The sequence below is a fragment of the Echiichthys vipera genome (genome assembly GCF_963691815.1).
Source record: "Echiichthys vipera genome assembly, chromosome: 19".
Taxonomy (NCBI): domain Eukaryota; kingdom Metazoa; phylum Chordata; class Actinopteri; order Perciformes; family Trachinidae; genus Echiichthys; species Echiichthys vipera.
This window is the reverse complement of record NC_139844.1, coordinates 15679201-15704257: the sequence shown is the minus strand read 5'-3', so window position 1 is coordinate 15704257 and position 25057 is coordinate 15679201. Positions and strand designations below refer to the sequence as shown.

The following is a 25057-nucleotide window of genomic DNA, read 5'->3' as shown; positions in this document are numbered from 1 at the left end:
AGAGGTGACCCACAGCCTTAAATGTGAGGATAGACTCAGAGCAGCCTAATAACCATCAGAGCAGGAAACCACAGATCAGAGCTGCTGAAGCTCAGCTGCTGAAGCTCAGCTGCTGCACCATCACAAATATAGTGATGAGTAAAAGCAAAACAGCAAACTGATAAAAAAAATATTTCAGCAAAGCATGTCAAACAAAAAAACCCACAGAATGTATTCTAAATACGATGAATTAGACTTTCTAAAATAAAGCACAGAAATACCAGTGACATGTTACATTCAAACATTATAATAAAACAGCTCTAGTCAAGGTTAAAGGCAAGATAAGGTAACAGACACATCAAACCTGGCATCTCCTCCTCCTCCGTCACTGACAGTTTTACTTCGGTTTAATCATTTGTGGAGAATGTCTCCATTATGCAACATGCACAAAAGGAAGCACACACATGGACATAAATACACCCCCACTGCAAGCAGGGATGCTCTCTCTCTCTCTCTCTTACTCACTCACTCGCTCACTCACTCCCTCCCTCCCATGCGCACGCACCCTCTCTTTCCTTCTCTCTCTCCCTACCCCCTCTCTCCCCTCAGCTGATGCTAACTATGTGCAGCTACTCTCACAGCCCTCCTTCTGCTCCCTGAGGAGTTCAGGACGTGTCATGCATGAAACATGACTGCAGACAGTGTCCAGTGGCTAACAACAAACTGCAAATGATCATAATGTGAATTTTCACAAAAATATCGAGGACTGCTTTAGGAACAAATAAGGAAACTTAAAGACTCAAAATGATGTCCCTCTGCAGGAAAACGAACAGTTTTTTTTAATCAACTGTCTGAAAACCGAATAAACAAGGTCACATAATGAGACAGCAGCTGATGGATAAAGATGCTTATTTTGTTTTGTTTTTTGCTTCTGGTTCTGCTATGTGTTTGTCCTCGCCAGATTAAAGGGTCGAGGGAAGATAAGTCCGTGTCTGTGTGTGTGAATGTGTAAAAGAGAGACAGAGAGAGTAAGGATGTGTATACGTATGTTTTGCATAGACAAAAAACTGAAAGGAGGAAAACATTTGAACATGTTTGTATTAGATTCTACCCACCTTGCATCTGATTTGTTCTGAGTGCAGCTCCTCCTGGTGGTCAGGCAGTGGCACAGAGAGCTTCCTCTTGAAGGCCCTTAGTTTCTCCAGTGATGCATTTATGCCCTTTTCACATCGCTCCCAGTTCTACACACACACACACACACACACACACACACACACACACACACACACACACACACACACACACACACACACACACACACACACACACACACACACACACACACACACACACACACACACACACACAGTAAAAATTAGGGCATAAAAACAACCACATGCTGTAAACACTCAAACGCATACAAAGACTGCAGATCTTCTCATACTCAAGGAAGTTGCAATAAATTTTTCCTGCAGCTGCAGAATACACAATCATTTACTGACATACACACGCTCACACACACACACACACACACACACACGCACGCACGCACACACATCATCCCAAGGCTGAAGTAAGGCCACATCAATTATTTGTTGACAGCTCACTCAGCTCTAAACCTCCCAAGCAATCCCATGAATAAGAATGATACAGCAAAAATCCAATAGCCAAAGAAGAGAATTAGACCAGCTTCAGCAGAGGTTCTTCCCCAAAGTGTGCGGATTACAGCTATTTTTAGTCTGAATAATGGTCCAATTCAGGAAACAAAACATTACCAAATGGGCAATATTTGGTAAGAAATGCTGCAGCAAAGTCGCATACCTGAAGCAAGAGTCATGGAAAAAGCACAGCCAGGGTCGGACTAGAATAGCTATAGTAGCTGCTCTCTAAGCTCAAACCGAGGACAGAAAAAGAGAGAGAGAGAGAGGGTAGACTGAACGGATAATAAGAACAAAAGGAAGAAAGGAGAGAATCATGTTCAACAAAATATTTTTTTTAAATTAAATTCCCGGATGCATCTTTTAAAGTGCGTCACTAAGTCCCATTCAAAACAGGGCACCGTCACAGTCTGTAAAATCGCTCAGCGTTCGAATCATTACAGCTCACTGCGCAGTGTCCCCTCTCTGCATGCTCTGTGTGTGTTTATGTGGATGTGTGCCCTGGGCTGGCACATTATAATCTTTTTGCATTTGTGCATTTTGGAATGCTTCAGCGTGTGCACAGATGCTTAGAAATGTATTTGAAGACAGAAGTGAGTGTGCTCCATCTCTGTCCTTCACTTCTTTTCAGGACGTAAGATGCAGCGTTGCATAATTCATGTGATAACCTGGTTTCAGTGTCCTGCATGTATAAACGGGCAGGCTCATTAAGGGCTGAGATGCCCTTCAGCACCTTCACACTGCAGTACGGTAGAGACACAACTTCTAGCTTAGCCTTTGAGGCTTCACATGCCTGGAATAGTATAGGATGTCTCATAATACAGGACTCATTAGTAATCTTTTTAACCTGAAAACTGCCAATTAACGTATAATGGTAAAAAAACAACTTTTCCAATGTTGCATGCCAATGAGAAGAGGAGCTAATGGATATTGATATAATAAGCTGAAAGTAGTTTAAAAATGACACTACAGTCCGTGTGTTTGTGCTGTCATTTGTTTTAACTGTAGCTTAATCAAGAAAGGACAACAACCCAACAAAAAAAGCATGAATATATCCATCCATCCATCTTCAACCGCTTGTCCCTATCGGGGTCACGGGGGGGCTGGAGCCGATCCCAGCTGATATCGGGCGTGAGGGGGGGGAACACCCTGGACAGGTCGCCAGTTTATTGCAGGGCACATAGAGACAAACAGAGACAGATGACCATTCACACCCACATTCACACCTACGGGCAATTTAGAGTCATCAATTAACCTTTGGACTGTGGGAGGAAGCCAGAGAACCCGGAGAAAACCCAAGTGGACACGGGGAGAACATGCAAACTCCACACAGAAGGGCTCCAGCCCGGATTCAAACCAGCAACCCTCCTGCTGTGAGGCGACAGTGCTAACCATCACAACACTGTGCCGCCCCCATGAATATGTGTTTGTTAATATTCCAGATGTAGTTTCGTCTGACCTTGAGCAAGCCGTGCAGTTCCCTTTTCTGCTGGTCCAGGCGGTGATGGGCATGCCTCCACCTCTCCTGAATGTCCATCAGCTCTGTCTGCAGAGTGGACTCTGCCCTGGCGTCGGCCGACAGCAGCAGGTTCCTGCCGGCCTCCACCATCAGGATGTAGCCTCCGTGCTGCCTCTGCAGCACTCGCTCCCTCAGCTGGAGGAGCAGAGACAGGGACAGTGGGCAGAGGGGGTACAGGTTAACTAAGGGAGTCTATGGTTGGAAAAGGGGCGAGGGTTTATAAGCAGGTTTTGATTTGCTTAGGTCAATTTAGTGCCGAATCAAAATATGATGTTTGAAGAGTGAAAAGAAGTACTTTTTAAATTGGATATATGTTTGTAAAGATTGAACAGACTTCATCAAGTGACCTCGTAAATTATGCAAACCAGCTTTGTGAGAAAATAATTAGTTCAGGGCGAAGTGGGAGTGTCAGTGATGGGACCCATCAACAACCACATGCACCTGCTATATTCTTGAAATTAGATTATAACTAGATTTTAATATGACCTGCAGAGATTATAAAGCATAAATATTTTAGATACATTAATTTCAGAGAAGATTAGAAAGTTGACTTAGTTGATGAGTGAATGACTTTAACAGCTCCTCCATAGTGTTGGAACCTACCTTTATCTGATCTAACAGGTTTTTGGCCTGCTGAAGGGCGACTGGCTCTCCTGGCTGATGCACATCTGGATCTCGCGTCACTTCTTGAAGCCACTGAAGTAGCTTCTCTGCCCTCTCACGGTAGTTCTGCCACTGGTGGACCAAACTATCAATAATGCCCCTTCGCTGCTGGGCTCGCCTCACAACACACTGCCACTGATTACTCAGAAAGGCCAGCTTCACACTGAAGTCATCTCTGTCAGGAGGACAAGAGAAGGAATAGTATGTATGCTCCTCACAACTGGACATAACTTTCAATAAAGGACTGTGTGTGTCCATGCACGTGTCTACCTGTCATCCACTTGTCCCTGGTCCAACATATGATGGCCATCATTGATGATGGAGTAGAGAATCTGCTGCCTGCTAAACATCTCTGCCTGGAACAACTGCAAATACATGTACATGTATTAATAAGAACACTGTACATACAAAGGCAACAATTGGAACATTCTACTTTAAAGATGAATATCTTACATTTAGTTATTTTATTTACTTATGATTGTATATTACTGTTTTGATTTATGTAGTCTTGACACATTGTTGTTTTAATTGTCCTTGAGTGCTTTGAAAGGCGCCTATAAATAAAATCCATTATTCAAACTCTTCTCTGACCTCATGGTCTCTCTGCTGCTCCAGCAGACTCCGGTAGTTTCCTGAGATCTCAACAGCCAGCTTCTGTTCAGTCTGAGACAGGAAGTCCATCCACGCCTCACACTTCTGGAGGAAACTCTGCTGCTGGAGCAAAACTGCCTGCAGTTTACTGAAGAGGGACAGAGGGAAGTCGTTATTAAAAATGTGTCTACATTTTAAGGTTTTAAAGATCAGTTATAAACCAATTATACAATATATATAAATTATTTTATAATTTACCAAGTTGTAAGCTCATATTTAGGTGATTGAGAAATTGATATATGTGTATCTTTTTCAGTCTGTATAGTGACTTTTTAATTAAGGACCTCAGGAACTTTTTGATCTTCTACTATCTGAAAGAAGGCCGACAATTATCATCGCAAAAAGATGTTTTGTAACTTGCTACAATTAAAGTAGGTAAGTAAAAATCCTTTTATTGATAACTCACTGACATTAACACCGGCAGGAAAAACAATCATTAATGTTATTATTTTAATATATTCATTCAGTGGTTAAAATGAAGGTGTAGACCAGAAATGAATACATTACCGAATATTAATTATGTTTTTTAGTGACAAATTACAAACACTTTCTTAAAGTAAAGTTATAGAAACTGAGATTTTTTTACACTGAAGATAAAAGTTAAGTTTAAATGTTTTCTTATCTTACAAAAAAAAAATATATATATATATATTATTTTCATTCAAACAAGTCATATTTGAAGGTTTTAGGTACCTGAACCTCTCGGCGAGGTGAGCAGAGTAAGTGGCCCAGGATCTGTTTAGACTTTGCAGCCGTTTAACATCTCTGTCACTGACTGGCAGTCTGTACATCGACTCGTTAACACGTTCCAGGTCTGGAGATAGACTGCTCAGCTTCAACAGGTGAACCTGGGAACACATTATTACACATTTTCAGTGGGACAGTCGAAGGAACAAACATGCTTGTCTGTCAATTTAAAATTAATCAAACTCATTTAAGTAACTGTTAACCTTTTGGTCGGAGTGACATATAAAACATTATCAATTCACACAGACTTTTTGGTGGAAAAGTGGCAGATGTTCAAACACAGATAATACAACAATATTTAAGACAGCAGAATTTTTCATACCTTCAGTTTTTCCATTCGTGTCTGGACGACAGTGAGCTCTGGTGAGCCTACTGGGTCAGGCTCCTTCAGCACCTCCTCAGCCTCTTCAGCCTTACGGATCAGTGTGTCCAACTGCTCTCTGAAACCCTCACAGGCCTGAGATCCACACTACAAACAGTCAGACAGACACAGTGAATATATGGAAGTGATGGCTTACCATATGCATACATTGGGGGACACAGTGACATATCATTCAGCCCATGCTCACCAATCTCTGCTATCCTACCTGCAGTACTTCCTGCCGCCTGTTAAGGGCTGGTTCCAGTGATGCTAGGCGATGTGTGAGTGACAAGTGGTCGGACTGTAGGGCTGCAGAGGAAGAGGCGTCCACTTGGCTCTTCAGCTGTTCCCCTAAAGCCTGCAGCTGCTGGAGGGACTGGTGCACTGAGGCCTGGTCACCAAGGCATGCCTGCAACAGTAATGTCATCAGAGGGAAGCAGGTTAGGAACAGCGTCACCGAATGCTTTAAGAAGGTTTTGTGTGAAGCTCTCTTGTAAAAAAAAAAAAAGCTTTTGAGAAAGGACAGCCCATCCACCAACATTATTTAAGAGTTCTCCACCACTTTTAGTGTCTAGCAACAATTTGCGTCAGTGATCTTTAGTTGAAATGACAGTTTGCTTACAGTATTAGGACAGCGTGTCTCTAGACATCTACCAGCATGGCCCTACAAGCCCAGCGTGACACCGGGGGACCCCTGTAGCGTAAATCAGGGACCTGTCTTTCGCTTTGCAGCCTCTTTTTCAAAGGGCTTTTGTTAGATTGTGCTGTGAATCTACATTCAAACAGACAAAAGGGCACGGTGCAATTTGGTATTCTGCAGAGGGGATAAAGGCTTTGTGTATTCTCAAAGTGAGCTGACAAGCCGTTTCAGAGCTTATTCACAAAATCTTAGAAACAGGGCGGAGGGTAAGTTCTAACTTCTGCCTGAGAAAATGTTCACATCATTTTATACTGGACTCCTGTGTTACACTGTCCTATCTCTACCCACATTGCAGTCCATTATCCAGGTGCTGCTCTCCTCCTCTGTGATCTCCCTGTCAGTGGCGATCTTCAGCAGGCGATCAGTGCGTTCCTCCTGTTTCTGCACCGCTGTCACACACTGGACGCACAATGACCTGTAGTGCTGCCACAATGCCAGCAGGGCTTTACTGCTCCTCAGCTGCTCTGTGATCTGCTCTAGTAGACTGTTCCACCTAAAACAGTACAACAAATATATTTGTTACATAATGACCTCTGCTAAAAAGTTGCTGCAATTTGATTTGAAGTTGATTTGAAGGCACTCAGGAACGTGTTTTTATTATCCTTACCTAATGTTGACGTCGCGAAGGGCTGTATTAAGTGTTTCAGCCACAGTTGGGTGGCACTCTGTCAGTAGCTGGTGTGTTACAGAACCAAATTTCCTCAGGCTACTCTCCTGTTTATCCATCTCCTCCTGTAGGTTCTTAAAAACAGAGACCAATGTTAAATTTGCTTATCACATTATGTTTATTATGTCAAGACATCATTGTTTTTTTTAACACTGTGTAGATTTTCCTATTCAAAGTGACCTTCAAAAGTTGTTCAGTAAATTATTTTAAGCATGACTTTATGTGCAATCAAAAATATTTAGGGCTGCACCACTCTACACATCTGCACTGCTCACCTTCAGACTTTCCACCTGCTGCTGTACTGCCTCTAGAGACCCATTAAGGAGGCGCAGTCTGGACACAGAGTACCTCCCCTCCATCAGGTAACCATTAATCTCCTCTGACGCTCGCCGGTACAGTGTCCACTGCTCCAGCACTGACCGCAGGCTCACCTTCATCTGACTTATCTGACAAGAAGGAGACAAAACATGCAATTTTTTAAAAGGACAATAGGAAAATGAAGGCAACTACCATGAGGGTAAGGAACCCAAGAAGCTCACCATGTGGTCCAAATGAGCCCAGAATTGGTTCAGTCCTTTGAGGGTCTCCTTGACAACAGAGCAGGCTGCTCCTTTCTTATCCTGGATGAGAGAATTTCCTCGCTCCTCTGCTTTCTCTAGATCCTTCTCTTTTCCCTTCACTAATTCCTCCAACTCCTGCAACAAACAACTCATTTTTATTGTCATAAATATAGACATTATTTTACTGTTTGTGGCATGCATGGCAGTGCTGTATGTGTACCTGACAGTCTTTAAGTGCATTCTGCACCGATGCCACATCCTCTATCCTGTGTCTCTTCTTCAGTTTCTCTTCCTGTAGGGTGAGCCAGTTTTTCAAGGTCTGAACTCCATTTTCATGCTCCAGCCAACCTTCCAAAACTCCTTCCAAAAGCTGAATCTAAAATACAAACAGAATTCAATTCAACTGAAGAGCTTAGAAACAGCAAACTAAAAATGTAAGAAGACAACAGTCAGGTCTAATTCTTGACTACAAGTGCCTTGCTGAAACATCACCTTTTCAGCGATGAGCCCCTGTAGTATCTGCCACCGTCTGTTCATAGCTCCCAGCTTCTCAGCAAAGTCTGTTTTGTCACTGCGCTTTCCCTCCACATCCTGACTGCTGATCTGCAGCACTGACTGGTTTACAAAGTCCACAGTCAACTGCTTACAGGTCAGATCTATGCGGAAACCCTGTGATAAACAAATCCGACATGATTAGACCGTGATAACAAAGAGGAAATAAGAGCTTGACTAGAATGATACAATTACTGAACTCTTTGTTTTTAACAGAAAATACTGTTTTCTACCTTATACTTCTGCAAGAAGTCCTGGACCACCTCTGAGCCCACAGCTCCCATGATTTTGTTCTGGTCCTCCTGTATGATGTTCTCCATTAAAGAGATCCAGCTCATCAGCTCTGTGATGGCGTGCCGGGAGGCCAGCTTCTCCATCTGCAACTAAGGGACGAAAGCAGAGAGGTTACAATGTTACAAAAAGCCAAAAACGGTGTCAACTGCTAGAAAGAAACCTCTTGAGATGGAAAACTGTTTGACAATTGACAACCATTAAAGTGTAAAAGCTGCTTTTCTCAGACCTGGTGTAGTTTCTCCTGTACTACAGGAATACGTGTCAACAGCTCAGCCCACTGAGTGTCGATTTGACCCAGCGCCGTCCTGAGACCAGCTGTATCTACTCTTTTCAATCGCAGAAGCTGGTTGCCTGTGCTCAGTACAGATGTGCGCAAAGACGACTTAGCATCCACCTCTTTGGAAAACTCCTATCAGAAACAACAATGACAGTAAGAGAAGTTGGTATCTAACCATGTGTTCATTAATAATATAGATGTTATTATTAGATGTGGGTACATTTTCGCTGCTCATGTGATAAACAAACTAACCAGGAAGGCATAAAGGTGATCTCTGACGGTCTCTAGCTCCTGAGGCACTGTCACTGACTGGGTCGTCCAGAACTCCAGCTGGTCCAGAGCCGACTGCAACCAGTGGCTCAACTCTGCCGACTCACTCTGGTACCTGAAATTTATACACAGGACAAAGTATGCCGTTTTAGTTCAGACAGCTTCTGAAAGATTGAAGGGATATTACTTCTGTTTTCAGCCACCAGGCATCACAAACAGGATGGCTGACTCACATAGCTACATAATTGATTTGATTCTTGGCACACTGGCAAACAAAAAAACTTCTGACTATTCTTAGACTCTGACCTGCTCCAGTGTTTTAGCGTGGAATCAAGGCGGTGCAGCTCCTTGTTGACTTTGGTGGTGGAAGAGAGCCAGTGTTCTCCCAGCTGCGTCAGCTGATTCTCCAAGTCTGAACAGCCAACAGACAGAAGAAGCCTCTTGCCCTCCTCCAGAACCTGGTACAGCTGGGGCTGATGCTCCGTCAGGCTGGACTTAAGACGCTAGAGGACAGATGGATAATTGATTAAATACAAATTTAATAAGTCAGATGACATTCCACTAATGCATGAATGCATTTAATCCGCATCTGTGTGTGTTCAGTCTGTATAAAGGTCCTTACCTGGAAGAGACCAATCCTTTCAACAAGTCTTTCCTCTGTCTCCTCTACCAGGCCTACAGTGGGGATGCTACACTCCACAGCCTCCAGCTGTCTACACAGAGCCTGGTAGTCTTCCACAAGCCTGCTCCATGACTGTGAACGAGAGGAGAAGGAAGATAATGTCTACGTTTTTTTTCACCGGAATTGTGCTCTTCCTAATCATCATTCTATTAATCATTCATTCCCACCTCCAGTATGCCCTCCAGCTCCACTCCCCTCCTGTGGGCCTGTTTGAGCACACTGTGGGCTAAGGCCATGGTCTCCTCCAGGGCCTGGCTTTCCCTCTGTGCCACCAGACCAGACACTTTACTGTAGAACATCTGGGTGAGGATCATATGGCACTCCAGACCTTGGAAAAACTCCTGTATTTAAGGAAAACACATTTGAAAGACACTGTTAAGGAACAAGATTGGTCTCTAAATGATTTATATTAATGAACTAATACACTGCATTTCTGAGGAACACTACCCTCTTTTATCATCCTCCTTACTTTGTGTTTGTCCAGTAACATCTGGACCTCTATGACAGAAGCCACTGTCATCTTCTGATCGGCAGCCATCTTGTCCTGGGCGGTGTCCACCAGGTCTGTGAGGTCATGAAGTGCCGCTTCATACTGAGACTTGAGAGACAAGCCGTGGTTCAGGCTGCTACGTCTTGAGCCCACCATCAACACCAGCTCCTCATATGCATCCTACACAAAAACATGTCACTTATCAAGTATTATAGCGCTGGGAGTTTATGACCATAAGTGCACAGTGGAGGTGGAACAGAAATGAGCTCCACAGAGAATTTGGTATTACCTGTAGTTTGAGAAATTCCTGGTTGGAGATTTGATCAGATTGGAGTCCCTCTGCTCTGGACTTCAGCTCAGTCACTCTCTGCTCAAACTCTCTCAGACTGTCCTCCACCTCTGATAATGTCTATAAAAGATGCAAGTTATTTAACAAAAAAAGGGTCTTCTCGGGAGCTGCTGCCAATCCACTGCATCTGTGGGATTTCTATATTTTGTATCTTTTGTTTATCTGCCCTTTGTCTGTCTCATACCTCTATTTGTTTGGACGCAGGTCTGTCAACAGTTCCAGCCATCTTCTGTAGCAACAGGTGTTTACTTTCACTCAGAGCTGTGAACATCATCCTCAGTTCATTCTGGCAAGGACAACAGAAACAATGTTCACACTAAGCGAGGCAAGCTTCCTAATCACAAAAAGATGCTTCATACTCCCAAGTTAAATCAAAATAAGGTCAGGGGTTTGACAGTCTTGCCATTGTACCTGGAAGGTTGAGTGTTCCTGCAGTCTGTCCCTCATGGAGTCACAGTGTTGGTCCAGGGTGGAGTCCAGCAGCCCCATCCTCTCCTGTAGGCCCTCAAGTGTGTCCTCCATAAGTGCTTGCTCCTCTCCGCCACACAACCGGCCCGCTCCTCCACTTAGAAGATCTCTGCACTGGTTTACCTCCCTGGTCATCGCCTTGAGCTGTTTATTCAGACCCTGAACATAAGAACTGAGGTCAGTAACATGAAAAGTATATTTCATCCAGTAGAGTTCTAATTTAATTTAAATAGTTGTCTGTTGTATGTCAACCTATTGTGTCTTAAAAACATATGATCAAAGCATTAAGAAAATACAATTGCCTTTAATACCTCTAGATTTGCAAGTTGTGCCTCTGTATCTTCAGAGAGCAGCACAGGACCAGAGAGCAGCTGATTCTCAACAGCATCCAACCAAGAGGAGGCTGCTGAAACTGCAGCATACAGGTCCTGCTGGACTGTTGTCTCTCCCAAAGATGCTACCAGTTTGCTGTCACCATCCACCATCTGTAAGGACGAAAAAAGAATATTTACTTGGTACATTAAAAGCAGTAAGTAAGACTCTTTGTGACCTTTTTTTATTATTAAAAAAATATAAACCATTCTATCTGGGAAGCAATTAGTAATGACAGATTAAACTGAGGTAGAAAATCAGTGTTTCACCTCATGGGCGATTCTTTCCAGAGTCTGGCTGCAGCCCTCGAACAAAGCTCTGGGAGAACGAGAGTCCTGGCTGCCAGACACACCTCTAAACACTACACTGGGGCTGGACAGACGGGATCGGTGGAGGACCTGCACACAAAAGTGACGAATGAGACATTAAAGACATATGACGGTCAGCAAACAAAACAGTAAAGGTGTGAAATTACATGCCGGGGGGGATAAAAAGTACTAACAAAGTACAATCAGCCATGAGTTATAAGCTAAAAAAAAAAAACAAATCAAAATTTATTAAAAAAACATTGCACTCCATGACGAGGCATGTTTACCGGGCTAAGCTGGTCCTGTTCTAGGGAGCTGAGAGAGAGCTGCAACTTCGTGCTCTGATCTTTATTCAGGTTTTCCCAGCGCTGTCTCATCTGGTCCAAAGGAGACAAGGTCTCAGACTCCAGCAACACTCCTCCTGGGATGGACATCTCACTGTGGAAGGCAGAGGTGGGAGTCAGTTGTCAAATATTTACCCGGATTTTTCAAATAAATGCATAAAAACAAATAAAATCACACCAAAACTCAAATCACAGAAGCTCCTTATTACAGAATCAATATTTGACAGATACATGTACGTTCATTCTGAGGGAAGGATACCAAAATAAGAGTGAGAAGAATAGAGAGAAGAGAAAAATACCTGTCCCCATTGGGTGTGGTCTGTTGGCTGAGTAGCTCCTCTCCAACACTGGCTACAGACTGGAGCAGTTTCCTCTGTTTAGCTACTTGCTCCTGCAGCTCCTAAGAAGTCAACATATACATATACAATTTAGGCCATAGACATGTAGGAGTAATTTCAGAATAGATAGAATCTAATAGATACTCTTGTTCTGCCTGATAGCGCTAACCTGTTTAATCTGATTTGCACCAAACACGACAGTTATTTAGCTTCTTACCCTCTGTCGAAGAAGGTTGTTGTGGTGCTGCTGTGTACGTGTGGTTCTGGCCTGGGAAAGCCAATCCTGAACATTAGGACTCTGGGACAAAGATGAGTCTGGCTCACTGTCCTCCTGCTCCTGCAGTGAACCCTGGGAAAAAGACAGAGGGACTTCAACACTTAATAAAACAGGAGAGAAAAGTACTAAGGAGGATTATTTTCTTTCTGGGGAAGGGGTGATAAGGGTTGTGAGTATGTGAAGAACAGATATACAGTAGATAAACTTAACATTTACTAAAATTATTTTCAATAGGTCCAATTAAGGGAGGCCAGAAACAAGGGATTCCCTTTCAGGGGAAATCATTTTCAGTTACAATTCTTTAAAAAAAAAATATATATATATTTTTTTAGCTTTTCTCCCAAAGAGGGCAAAGCCAACATGTTGTGTCATCAGAAACACACCTGCTGCAGTATATTTAGTGTTAGCATGTGATGAGGTAGCATTCCTTTGTCTGTTGTTTGAGGCCCATTGTGAGACACACAGGCTCTTGTTGCTCCATAGTGGAGAACAGTGGACTTTTATGAAGGACCATGACACGACCTTTAGTATTTGCACAATACTACCATTGATACTGTTACAGAGTGTCACATAATGCAGCACCCACAACAAAAATGGCACGGACAGAGAGGAAGGACAAGTTGTGAAATGGAAAAATGTGTGGGAATGTGGAGGGAAAGGGAACTGAAGGCGTGGAAAAGAAGGGGACCATGGACAACACATGACCTCTGACCTTACCTGTATGCCAACTTGTTTGTCCTGCAGCATCTGCTGCAGCTCCATCAGGCTGTCTTTGAGGGAGTGTAGTTTGAAGGTGAGTTGCTCTGCCTCTCCCTTGGTCTCGGCCCGACCCTCCAAGAGCAAGCTTTCGCTGTGGACGGAGAGCTCTGAGAGATACGACACCTTCTGCTCGATCTCAAACAGCATATTCTGGAAAGGCAAGAGTTACAGGATAATAAGCAAACTATTTCCTAAAATGTTAGGTAACCATCTCATTATCCGGTTAAAATAACCTGCCTAAAGAGTCACTCCTGTGTAAAAACATGATTAAAATCTTTCTTGTGTAGTTACTTATGCCTAAATCATTAAACAGTGTTTATTATTACCAAATGTCTAAACCTTCAGTACTGTATGAACAAACTCGTACCAGTGGTATGCATCTGTATTCCAGAAAGCCTAACAAAATGAGTTATCTCTGCACCAAGATGTGTAATCACTTCTGACTGATGCACATTACAGAGCAATGATTTCCAACCTTTTTGTTTGTGACCTAATAAAATGAAACAACATGTTTACTTGTGTGACTCCATCATCACCAGTTGTGTCCAATAAAACGGGATGATGATGATGATGATGATGATGATGATGATGATGATGATGATGATGATGATGATGATGATGATGATGATGAAAGGGTGATGTCTTTCTTCACTTTATTTTTAGATTCCCAAAAGAGGCAGAATAATACAGTAATCCAGTGGTTTAGAGGCTTTCACTAAATATAATGAATGGAGCTCCTAATTCTTCATAGCATGCACTGTATCTAACATTCAGCATCCTTCAGCATGTTCATCGTTTCTGCTTTTCCTTGCATCACACTTCTTAAAGGTGCTCTACTTGAACTACTGGGGGAAAAAGTGGGCTAGGATTGCCTTCACACAATCTCACCCCAATAAATTAAATAACACATTTTTTTCATGGACATATGCACTAACATGCATGCACGGCTGGATCGTCTATCACAACAAACAATGGCAAATCTCAGATTACAACATACTGTAAAAAGAGAAAGTGACTTTGTTCTCTGCTCAAGACGCCATTCCTCCATCATAGCTTTACATAGAAAATATTTTATGCTGCTATATTAATATTCTGAATTTCGAGTACAGCCTCTTTGAGATCCACTTATCTTTTTTTCCCTTCAAATCAGTTTCAACCTATCCCACTCCCACCCCTCTTAGTCCTTCTAACAAGAGAAACAACACAAAAGGAGACCCCTCAAAGATTGTGTGTGAAAAGTGGTAGAATTGTATAGGTGAGTGGGTGGGGGCTTGGATCCCCATCTTTTACATGAAGATACAAGGGCCCTTGTCAGAGCTGGGGAGGAATTCCCCAAAAAGATTTTTTCCAGACAACACAGAGCACCTTCATATAACTATTTCCCTTCTGTCCAGTGTTGTCACTGTGTGATTCTGTGATAAAGTGGAGAGCCTCCTTACTCTGCACACTATATTACTACTTTATGTTACTCTAACTCATATTCTGCTTGTTTGGCTCAGGATCAAATAGCGTTTGCAAAACTTTTATTGTTTTTCTTGGGCTGACACAGCTCCTAGACAAAGTGTAGTGGCCATGCAATTTGTGGCTGAAAGTTTAGACTCAGCAAAGTATTTGATTAAGCACTGACCCATGAGAGGCTGTACATAAGTTGTTTTGAGCTGCTTACAGTGTGGGGATTGTTTTGTAATGTGCAAGCGTTCAAAGTGAATAGTTTATAAGAGCTGACAAGGTTGCATCAGCCAAACAAAACCTAGTAAAAAATGTAACTACACTAATACAGAAAGCAGATTCCTCTGAACAAAAAAGACGGATTATTTTTAACCATCATCCAACATCCAACCAATGTCATACTCTTCCTCTTCTTTTCATTCCTATAATTTTTACTTCTCCCTGCTCACCTGCCACTTCAGTTTCCTCCCCCTCTTTCTCGCCACTATTCTTCGCTTCATCTCTCAAACCTAATATCCTTTCTCACACCTTACCTTTTCCATTGGATTGATACAGTAATAATCTGTAATGCAGACTATTTAAACCCCCTGGAGATGAGGACCCCACATGGGCTGGACCTTTAGACTCGAGCTCCACAGGGGCCATATGTGAGCTATAATCAGCTTACTGTCTCCCAGCTGCTACAAACAAACCCACTTTGAACACCAAATTCCATTTGACTGTGCAACAAAACTAAAATTATTACTTCTGAGAAGCCAATTATGGTGCAGTTGTGGTATTAAAAAGTTAAAGTTAAATGCTTCCACAAAAAAAAGCTCTCAAAACACCACATTTGTTTTTTATGCAAAACCCTAAAAAATGAATACTTCAGTGCAATATCAAGGTACATGTATATAAAAGCCTTTGTTGGTGACAGAACTGGATGAAAATGTGATTGATTGTGGATTGGTGACCACTGCCACCATTTAGCCACGGATGCTAATTACCCAACAGATAAAGGTGATGTTACAGTAGAAACAGGATGAGTGGGGGAAGAACAATTGGGCTGGTGGAATAATGTTTGAGGACAAGTAGGGAGGATGACCAGAGGGTCAGACCCTTATCCTAATCGCTATGTCCTAATCCTAAAAAAGTTGACCTTTATTGGACAATAGAGGGCTCATATCTCTTCTGTTTTGAAACCATATTCAGTACAGGTTCTGTATATTCTGTTTTTTGAGGATGAACTGAACAGTTTATGTGTAGCTTAAATAGTAACAGTAATAAAACACAGAGGATCCATGGAGAGGCGCTATTTCTGGAACTGTGAAGCAGCCAGATACTTCACTTTAGCCTTAGATAACTCCCACTTGATAAAACAGATACTCAGCATACAGACTCTTATGCGGTGCCTGGGGCAGTGGTATATAAAAGGTTTCTTTGACTTTATCAGTTGAGGAAAAGGAATATGCACATCAGGAGTACCAAGATGCACATCATCTACTGTTGGCAACATTGTCATGCTTGGGAACCAAGTCAACCAGTCAGTCCAGCCTTTGATGAAAGCAGAAATGTCAATATCACCTGACAGTCGATGAGCTGCTCCTCCATGTCCAAGTCCTCGTTTTGGGGCTGAAGAGCAGAGCTTAAAGTGGCACGAGTGCTGAGCAACCAATGATCAAGCTCCTCGGCCTCGCTGTGGTAACGCTGCAGAGCTTGTTCCTGTCGCTGCTCTTCTAGCTGTTCGCTTAGTTTCTCCTGTAGTGGTCAATGTGACAGACATGATTCCAAAAATTAGATGATCCTGACATTATATTGAAGTTCAGTGTAAATAATAATTAAACTATGAAAATGGAAATCATCTTTGAGCACCCACCTCCAGCAGCTGCCGTTTCCCAGAAGCCTTCATTCGAATGGTGGCCATCCTCTCTCCAAGCACAGTGAGAGTAGATTGGAGAGCCAGTTGGTCACCAGGTTCCCCATCGCTGTCACTGTCTACCAGCTCCTCTGAGAAACATGTCTGTAACTCACCAATCTCATCCTGCAGCATTAGGATCTCATCCATCAGAGCCTGGACAGAGATGAAAAAAAAAGTTTAAGGAAGAAGAGACTGAAAAGAAGATAATGAGGGAAAGCAGTCTTAAATGGCGGTTTATCCAAACTGCCTGACAGCAGCGTTACAAAAAGGAGCTGTATCCACCGTAGCTGTGAAGTTGGCATAGAAACGGAGAACAGTGCCATGCAATCTGTGCAGCCATTGCACAGGCTAGTGCAAAATGAAACCCCTAAATCATTCTCTGTTGTCTTGGAACAGGCTTGTCTTTTGTCAGCTTTGCGTTTTGCCCAAGAGATGTCTTCTGTCTGCCTTTCAACTTAAACTAGTTCCCTAATACCTCCAGCCCTCTCTCACCTGGTGTGCAGCCATCTGGCTCTCGGGGCTCTTGTTAGGCTCCAAGCCTTCATTGAGCGCTCCCTCGATGGACTCCATCTTAGTGGAAATGGACTGAAGGGACTCCTGATAGTGTTGCTGCCGCTCCAAAGCCTCGTACAGACTCTTCTGCTTCTCACTGATCTGCGGTCAGAGAGAAGGGGTGGACAAGAAAAGAAAAGAATGATGGCAAAATTGGGATGGGAGCTGAAGAGGAAGAGTTGGGGAAAAAGTCCACTGTACCATTATTTGACTTATGGTTTGTGGTAGAAGAGGGGGTTGGGGTTATATTTTGATTTCAATTTAATATCAGTTCAAGTTGTTGTGTCCCAATTTTGGCATTAGTGTACTCTTGCTAAAGATACACTGCTCTCTGATTTTGTGATACTGTCACAACTGTGCAAATAGTGTCCCAAATCCTCAAACTGCATCCCTGGTCAACTGTGAACTGTGCGTGTTCACAGTGAACCATGAGGATCTCTTAAATCAATATATCTCCATGGCTGTTTTTTACTGTCCCTGTCACACTATTAGATTTGTTGAAAGTTATATTCTAGCTGTGGCATATGGGTACATAACTAAATTATGTTTTTATATGTGAAGTCATTTAGTTCATTCTAGCTGTTGATGTAACATACCACATTCTTGAGTGTTTCCCATGATCTCTGCAGGTCATCCAGGTTAGCAGCTCTGGTCTCCATAGACGGGTCATACAGCTCCTGGAGGGGCGCTCGGCTTAAGGCACCTCGACCCTGTGGGACAACAACAAAAGTGTACTGTAGGTCTCACTAGTGTGTGAGAGCGATATATGATGAAGTGTATGTTTGAAGAGGGTGTGCTAGTTCTGATATTTCCTTCTTTCCTCCTTACTGTCAATAATGAATCTGTCAATAATTGGCACATTATGATGAAATATGCCCACATCTGCTGTACATACAGTACTGAACATATGTGTTATTTAGTAATGCATTATGCACTTATAAGTAAGTGCATAATAACTAACTAATATAGACAGTTATAAATATCTTCAATCTGTTGTAGCTCTCTTATTGGAAATAAAGAGAGGCACACATTTCTACATTTTATTATTGAATAACAGGATAATGTAGAGTGAGCGGGTCATTATTGCTAATAAAACCCCATCAGAATGTCTCAAGACCGCTCAGCGCATCACCCTGCCTAGGCTTAATTCAAAATAATGACCTGCTCGCTCTACATTATCCAAGTAAACCATGAGTTGATCATTGTGGCATTTCTTAGTTAAGGTAAATCAGACCAAAAATCAAGAGTAAGCAGGATCCACAACCTGTGAGTTAAATTTGTTTTGTTTTTTGTAAGTTGTTTTCATCTGGCGGAGGTCCCATCAGATTAGTTTAAACTTTCTCCCATGATATTTTCCTTCAGTCACGTTCTAGCTGCCTTATTGATTTAGTCTTCTTTCAACAGTTTGCATGACACATCACAAGACAAACATACTGTGTTTACATTTCACAATAACAGCTTAAAAAAACAAAACAACTATGAACTTTTCTGTTGTTCCCAGGAGAACAAAGCACTTCTGTTTCACTGCTGAATAAATCTAAAACATACATTAGAAAATGACACCTTCTCATTCTCATTCGAGCAAAAAAAGCAAGTGGCAAACAAATAAAACTAAAAATCTGCAAACATAATGCTGATAAACAAGGAGAGCAGGAGCAGCAGGGAAAGTGGTAATTACTGGGCGGTCATTGTTTGGTGATGGGGATCAGTTGGTGAGTGATGAGATAGGAAAATATGCTCATTACAATAGGGCTGGGGGGTGGTGTCTTATGATGTTTGACAGAGAATTTGAGGTGTAAAATATAAAACTGATGGTAGTAGTATGGAAGCTGGGCAGTCCAGGTAATGCTGGAGGGCACTGGACATAACCAGGGTGGGGTTTGCAGTACCTGGTTAAGAGGAGCGTCAGCGTTAGCCCCTGGGGAGGGGGAGCGGCAGGCAGGGGGAGAGGAAACCTCGCTGTTTGTGCCCTCCTCCCCTGACTCCTCCGTCACAGGAGAGAGGAGTGTGTGGCAGCGGCCGGCTGTCATCTGACCACACATACACACCGCATCAAACACGCACATCAAGAGAAGCAGGTGGAGGAAACGGGAGGGGGACCAAACGGAAAACGCCCAGATCAAAGGAGTGAGGAGACAGAGAGAAAAGTGAAGAGGAATAAGAAAAGAGCATAAAAATTAAAGGGGGAGTGCAGGTTAGGCAGATTGCTGTAAGCACATTGCTGATTAATTAGTCAATAATCAAATAACACTGAGGGGACCAGTTAGATCACATTACTGCTATTGACATCAAACACTGCAATGCTTTTGCTGTAGCACAGCATTTAAGAGACATCATTTACTGTAGCCTTGCTCTGTGCTAGCAAATGGACAAACTCTGGATTCCACTGGCAATCAATGAGCCACTCAGATTATTTACAGTATACATCAGGGGAAAGGAATGACCATTACCAGGAAGTTGAAAATCACACATTCAGTAAAGCACACATAACACACACACACACACTACTCAAACCACACACACACATACTCATCTACTGTAGAGTTGCAGCTTTAGAAACCACAGTAATTTCCTTTCCATCAGACACACTTCCCTTGTAAATGGAACCCAGACATCATCCATATCACAGATTTTTACATTTTAAGGTTTTCTTACATAGTAAAGCTATTTTACCAGGAATATTTCTCTTTGAAAACTAGAAAGGAAAAACTCATAAAGTCTGATGCATAAGCACAATTAAGTGTGGCATTACAATTATGTTAAAAGTAAGCGGAAGGAGGAACTTAAACAAAGCATAGCTAAAGCATTGCATAGCTAGCCTAGACTGGACTAGTACATACAGCAGTAGCAGCAGCTGTCCTAGAAGTAGCACAGTTGTCTCTGTGCCTGCATGCTTCAGTAGAGAGGCAGACCAGAAATGTGAGCCAAGCCCTACTGGGCTGCTTTTTGGCAGTTATGCAGTACTGCACTTGGCTGACTGAGTCAGGACTTTGTTATATTCAGAGGATTTTTCCCGGGCTTTATGATGCAATGCAATGCAAAAAAGAGAATTTGAATGTGTGGGAAACTCCATGGTTTGATCGTGAGATTAGTTAGAACCTGAGCAGTGCGGTAACAATGACACAGTGCTACTGTATATATGTTTTATAACAATAACAAATCAAGGATATTAGCAGTCCTAGCAACCCATTCATGCCATACACACTGTCTGCTAACACAAGCACACACACACATGCAGTGGTATCCTGTTTCCTGGCCTGCTGAGACCAAACACACCACAAACAGCAGTAACAGAGCTGCTGTTACTGCAGAGCAAGAGCAAGAATAAATCTGAATCAGAACGAAAGACAGAGAAAGGCAAGGCAGTGAGGCGTTTTCTTATGTGCGAACACAAATGAACCATCAGGCTGGGGATGACATACTGTAGTAGCAGGCAGACAGAATCAGGCCAATACAGTACGAAGCAGCGAAGGGAAGTGACACAGCACAATATTGGTGCAGTAATACACAGGAGGAGACAGCCAGAATAATAACACTTGAGGTGTAGGGAAGATGAGGAAGAAAAAGCTTGGGTTATTTCTGTGCGATACAAAACACAGACAGAAATAGAAATAAGGAGCAGCATAATAATAGGGAGGAAAGCATATTCAAAAATAAGAGTTCTTTTATATTTACATGGACCACTGAATAGATGCCCATGAGACCCTGCCATGTCATCCCAGGGGTCCAAATTGTGTTAACTTGAAATTTAATCGCACTCTGTGAGAAAATAAACTTGTAAACCTGTAATCATAACTGTCATCCGCAGACACCCTCTAATTTGGGATAACTATAAGTTCATTACATTATTGTGAAATTAACTGTAAACGCCCTCCAGAAACCTCAACAGGACCCCTGGGGTTTGCTGCTTTCCACTTTGAAAACCAGTGGTGTGGACAGAGGAGAGATTGATGCTACAGACAGACACACAAGAATGAGCCAGTCAGGCATACAGCCATGCAGTATGTACATGTGGGAGTCTCTGGGTGGTTGTGTGTGTCCAAAAAAGGCTTTCCACTCACCATGACGACAGAGGGGTGTGCTGGAAGCTGCTTGTTGGTGGCGGTGGTGGATGTTGCCACAGAACTGCTCAACTCCTCATCACTCAGCTCGTCCATGCCGTCTGAAAGGCCCTCCACCTCGTTGACCGTCAGCAGCATGGTGGCATGTTTGGCTTTCACTGTCAACATTTTACACTTGGAGTGGAGTGAGGCAATCTGCTCCTGGTAGCCACGGATCTTCTGGGCCAGCTCCTATCAAAACATCACCCCCCCAATCAGAAAACACCACCACCCCCAGGGTCAGGAGAGTGTGGTTTACTCCACAATAGAAGATCAATAGTTCCTGGTTAAATAGGATCCTGAAAGAAGGGGGTTGTTTGAGTTGGTTCAGTGTTGAATGTGGTGCCAGTGTGAGAGGAGTAAGTGGAGTGGAAGTATTCTCTTCTTTCCCCGGCCTCTCGCTTTTGGCTTCACAGTGTGTAAGCCTAGAAAGAAAATAGCACTGCCTCACTCTCTCTCTCTCGTTTTTCTCTCTTCTATATCTCTGAGCCAATCAGAGCAGCACAGAGGCGGGTGACTAAGAGCAGCGGTGAAGCCAACAGACAGGATGTTTGGTTGAGAGAGAGAGACCCTCGCAGAAATAGTTCAAAATCCGTCAGACACTCCCTCTCGTACACATAGACAAATGGCAAGAAAAAACAGGAAGTGATCTCACTGCATGCACCCCCCCTTCCTCTGCCTACCGCTTTCCTCCTCCACCAATCCTCGAGACAGATTCCTTTCAACAAAAGAGACGCGTAAGGAGGGAGGGATTGTTTCAGGGAGGAAAAAAACGACAGAGATGGTGTCAAATTACAGCTATGGTATGAGCCGGCAGGCCAGGTCCAGCTCCTCCTCCTCCTCCTTCCACTCCCCTCTGTCCCACAGATGGTCAATGCACTGATAATCAGGTCATGTGACTAACTGGGCCAGTGCAGTTGCAGCTATCTGCTCAGCTTAAAGATCAAACTCAGACATAACACACTGCCATTGTGCGGTTGCAAGCTGCAAACACCAGAACCATGCAGAGAAGTTAAAATATAATAAGAAGAAACTTGTCGTCTCTGGAAAGATTTGACCTGTTTCTCTGCAGGTCTTTGCGTCTCACAGTCTGCCAGCCACCCTCCTCCTTCTTGATCTCTCTCTCTCTCTCTCTCTCCGCAATGAAGATCAAATTCACTTACTCAGCGAAGTAAAAATTGCAACAGAAAGAACAGGCCTCAAAGGTCCAATTTTCTGCTCACATTATTTTTCTCATACTGTTTGTCTGAATATTCCTGTATTCACTCTGTCTGAAATGCTTTTTAGTGCCTGTCTCTTTAAGACCCCCTTCTGAAAAAAAGCCTAGTCAGCTCTGATTTCTGACATCTGCGCTCTCAGCGTCTCTGTGCCATCATTGCAGCCAGGGAATGACTGTAACGGCACTGTAGCTGCACTTTCTATCGCTATATAGTATAGTTGTGACATCACAACCGAACAGAAGTCCTGTCTGCTTGTTTCAAGTCACAGTTTCTGAATACGTGCTGTGTGCATTTCTCTGTGGATTTGTGATACTTTCAAAGCATTTATATAGCACCTCAACCTGCTTTATAATCAAAACACATGGAAATCTCACTTTTTACAATATGGGACCTTTAAGTAAAACCTACTGTATCCCTACACTGCATCAAACAGAAATCCTTGCAGATTATATTTACACGTACCATCAGATTAAAGAGGAATGTGCAGGAGTTGGGCTTGTAGAGGCACAACACAATATTTCCCCAGATTTGCTGAATGTATGTGGTGGCATTGCTCTGATAAGGTTAAAAGGGGATTTAATCAGCAGTATTTAGTCTAGAGTTTCTGGTCTTTTTTTAGAAATTTGAAATTCACATCAAGAAATCCATTTACAGCAAGGATATACCGTATATATATATAAAGCAGCTAGAACATAGTGGGACCTTCTGTTATTCTCGATTTTTAAATTTTTTTGTGATGTGGTTTTTATCTAAAATCTGAAAAATCTTTTTAAATACTTGGTGCTTTGCTGTTTATTCACATGCCATTTTACCAAAACAAGAAGTGCATTGCATGAATAAAAAACTATTTCAGTGAATAAAAACTCCTAATTTGCACTATATGACCGAAAAACGTACTTTTGGTCTGGGGCTGTTTTTCATGGTACAGTCGAAGCGCTTCATGCTACAACATACAATGATAATTTATACAATAGTAAGCTTTCCAACTTGGTGACAGTTTAGGAAAGGCCATTTCCTGTTTCCAGTTTGGTGTGGAGGCTTTTGACCCGTCTGCACAGGCCTTCCCAACATCAAGGGACACTGTCAGAGTTGAAGGTGCTCAGAGCAAATCTGAGTATATTATGATGTCATACAAAATTGCTGACATTGATGGTTTTTGCATCAACTTGAATGGCCAGGATCTTTTATATTCAAAAGTTATTAAAATATTTTAGACTAATTTTAAACCATTTTACACTAGAAGAGAAGGCAAACTTTAACACAAACATATTTTATGTCAAAGCAGCACCAGCAACTGACTCAGTGACTCAGAAAGATGTGACCCATAACCTGGTTATTATAGGTTCTCATTATGTAGGGCAGTGAGGACACGGCCATTTCATACAGGAGATGAGCGTGGATTTACCAGTGTGCATTCACCCTGCTGAGGTTCATCTGAGACAGCTGCCACTCTGTTTGTCACTGTTAACAGAGACTCCAGTCTGCAGTGTATTCATACACTTATAACACTTATAAACTTAGAACACAGTTACAATCATACTAGGCAATAAGATGGTTACTACCACCACAGAGATGGCCAAACACCGTTCATCTGAACACAATGAAGTTATCTCATTAACTCTTACAACTGCTGAGTTAGGCTATGGTAAATGTATCGAAGAGCAGATATAGAAAAACAGCCAAACTACATGGTAAACATTGTAAACATCAGAGCAACCACATAAATTACACTCAGGAGAAGTAGAGAAGTGAGAGAGGAGAGCGAGGGAGAGAGAGCAGACAGTGTGCCGGACCAAAACCACCTGGTTCGATGCAAGTGACTCATAGTCTTAGGCCTACACTTAAAACAAAATATCTCAGTATAAAAATATATATATATATATATATGTAATCTTTTTTTCATTTCTATTGCAGTTAAACAATAGGCCTACAGGAAAAGCAGGGTGTGCTGCAGCACCCTTAGCACCCCCACTTCTCGCACTGGTGCCAATATCAGTGCCCAAATTCACTAATACTACTCAAAATACTAAACCAAAATCTTATTGAAAACGTCTTCTCAGAAGAGAAGAGAAAAGGCTGTTAAAGCAGCACATGAATGCCCATAGTTTTATAATTACATGTTAAAAAAGTAACATATGGGTGTTATATTTTAATACATGTGTGTGTCTTCTCTGACCTCATGGTGGTGTATTTGAGCCTGAAGTTCCTGTATGTTATTGGTGGAGACGGGCCGGTCCTGAATGATGCGGTGAGCCTCTTCTATTAATCTCTGAAGGTTCTTCACTTCCTGTTCATACTGCTCATACTGCACCACAGCCTCCTGGGTAAGAGGAAACATAACAAGGTAATGCTGAAGTCGTTGTAAAGCAATCATAAGATGTAGTAAAAACATATATATATTATCGACTTCTGAAGGGAGATGGTGATCTCACTTGCCTCCCTCTCCAAGGAGAACATCGGTGAGTGTGACATACAGATGGAATTTCTTTCACTCTCTATGCTTCAATGATATTGACTCCTATATGCACAGTATTTGTCACTGTGTGTTAAAACA

At 42.5% G+C, this 25057-nt stretch overlaps 1 protein-coding gene across 1 annotated transcript in view; it reads right to left on the bottom strand.

The window, feature by feature from the left end:
• Positions 1–25057, bottom strand: part of syne1a (spectrin repeat containing, nuclear envelope 1a) — a gene marked incomplete at its 5' end in the record, with an annotated part of 121139 nt that overhangs the window by 16684 nt on the left and 79398 nt on the right. Inside the window, 37 exons of the mRNA XM_083934031.1 lie at positions 1095–1220; positions 3097–3291; positions 3760–3994; positions 4090–4184; positions 4411–4558; positions 5164–5318; positions 5540–5686; positions 5805–5987; positions 6567–6771; positions 6886–7019; positions 7221–7391; positions 7485–7640; positions 7726–7881; positions 7998–8174; positions 8291–8440; positions 8578–8760; positions 8881–9013; positions 9205–9401; positions 9521–9652; positions 9748–9921; positions 10050–10250; positions 10360–10479; positions 10604–10705; positions 10831–11046; positions 11199–11372; positions 11529–11657; positions 11855–12005; positions 12211–12311; positions 12467–12598; positions 13244–13435; positions 16298–16471; positions 16590–16784; positions 17124–17285; positions 17780–17893; positions 19073–19213; positions 21245–21475; positions 24680–24823. Of these exons, the coding sequence (XP_083790157.1) occupies positions 1095–1220; positions 3097–3291; positions 3760–3994; positions 4090–4184; positions 4411–4558; positions 5164–5318; positions 5540–5686; positions 5805–5987; positions 6567–6771; positions 6886–7019; positions 7221–7391; positions 7485–7640; positions 7726–7881; positions 7998–8174; positions 8291–8440; positions 8578–8760; positions 8881–9013; positions 9205–9401; positions 9521–9652; positions 9748–9921; positions 10050–10250; positions 10360–10479; positions 10604–10705; positions 10831–11046; positions 11199–11372; positions 11529–11657; positions 11855–12005; positions 12211–12311; positions 12467–12598; positions 13244–13435; positions 16298–16471; positions 16590–16784; positions 17124–17285; positions 17780–17893; positions 19073–19213; positions 21245–21475; positions 24680–24823 (5931 nt within the window). The remainder of the gene's footprint in view (positions 1–1094; positions 1221–3096; positions 3292–3759; positions 3995–4089; positions 4185–4410; positions 4559–5163; positions 5319–5539; positions 5687–5804; positions 5988–6566; positions 6772–6885; positions 7020–7220; positions 7392–7484; positions 7641–7725; positions 7882–7997; positions 8175–8290; positions 8441–8577; positions 8761–8880; positions 9014–9204; positions 9402–9520; positions 9653–9747; positions 9922–10049; positions 10251–10359; positions 10480–10603; positions 10706–10830; positions 11047–11198; positions 11373–11528; positions 11658–11854; positions 12006–12210; positions 12312–12466; positions 12599–13243; positions 13436–16297; positions 16472–16589; positions 16785–17123; positions 17286–17779; positions 17894–19072; positions 19214–21244; positions 21476–24679; positions 24824–25057) is intronic.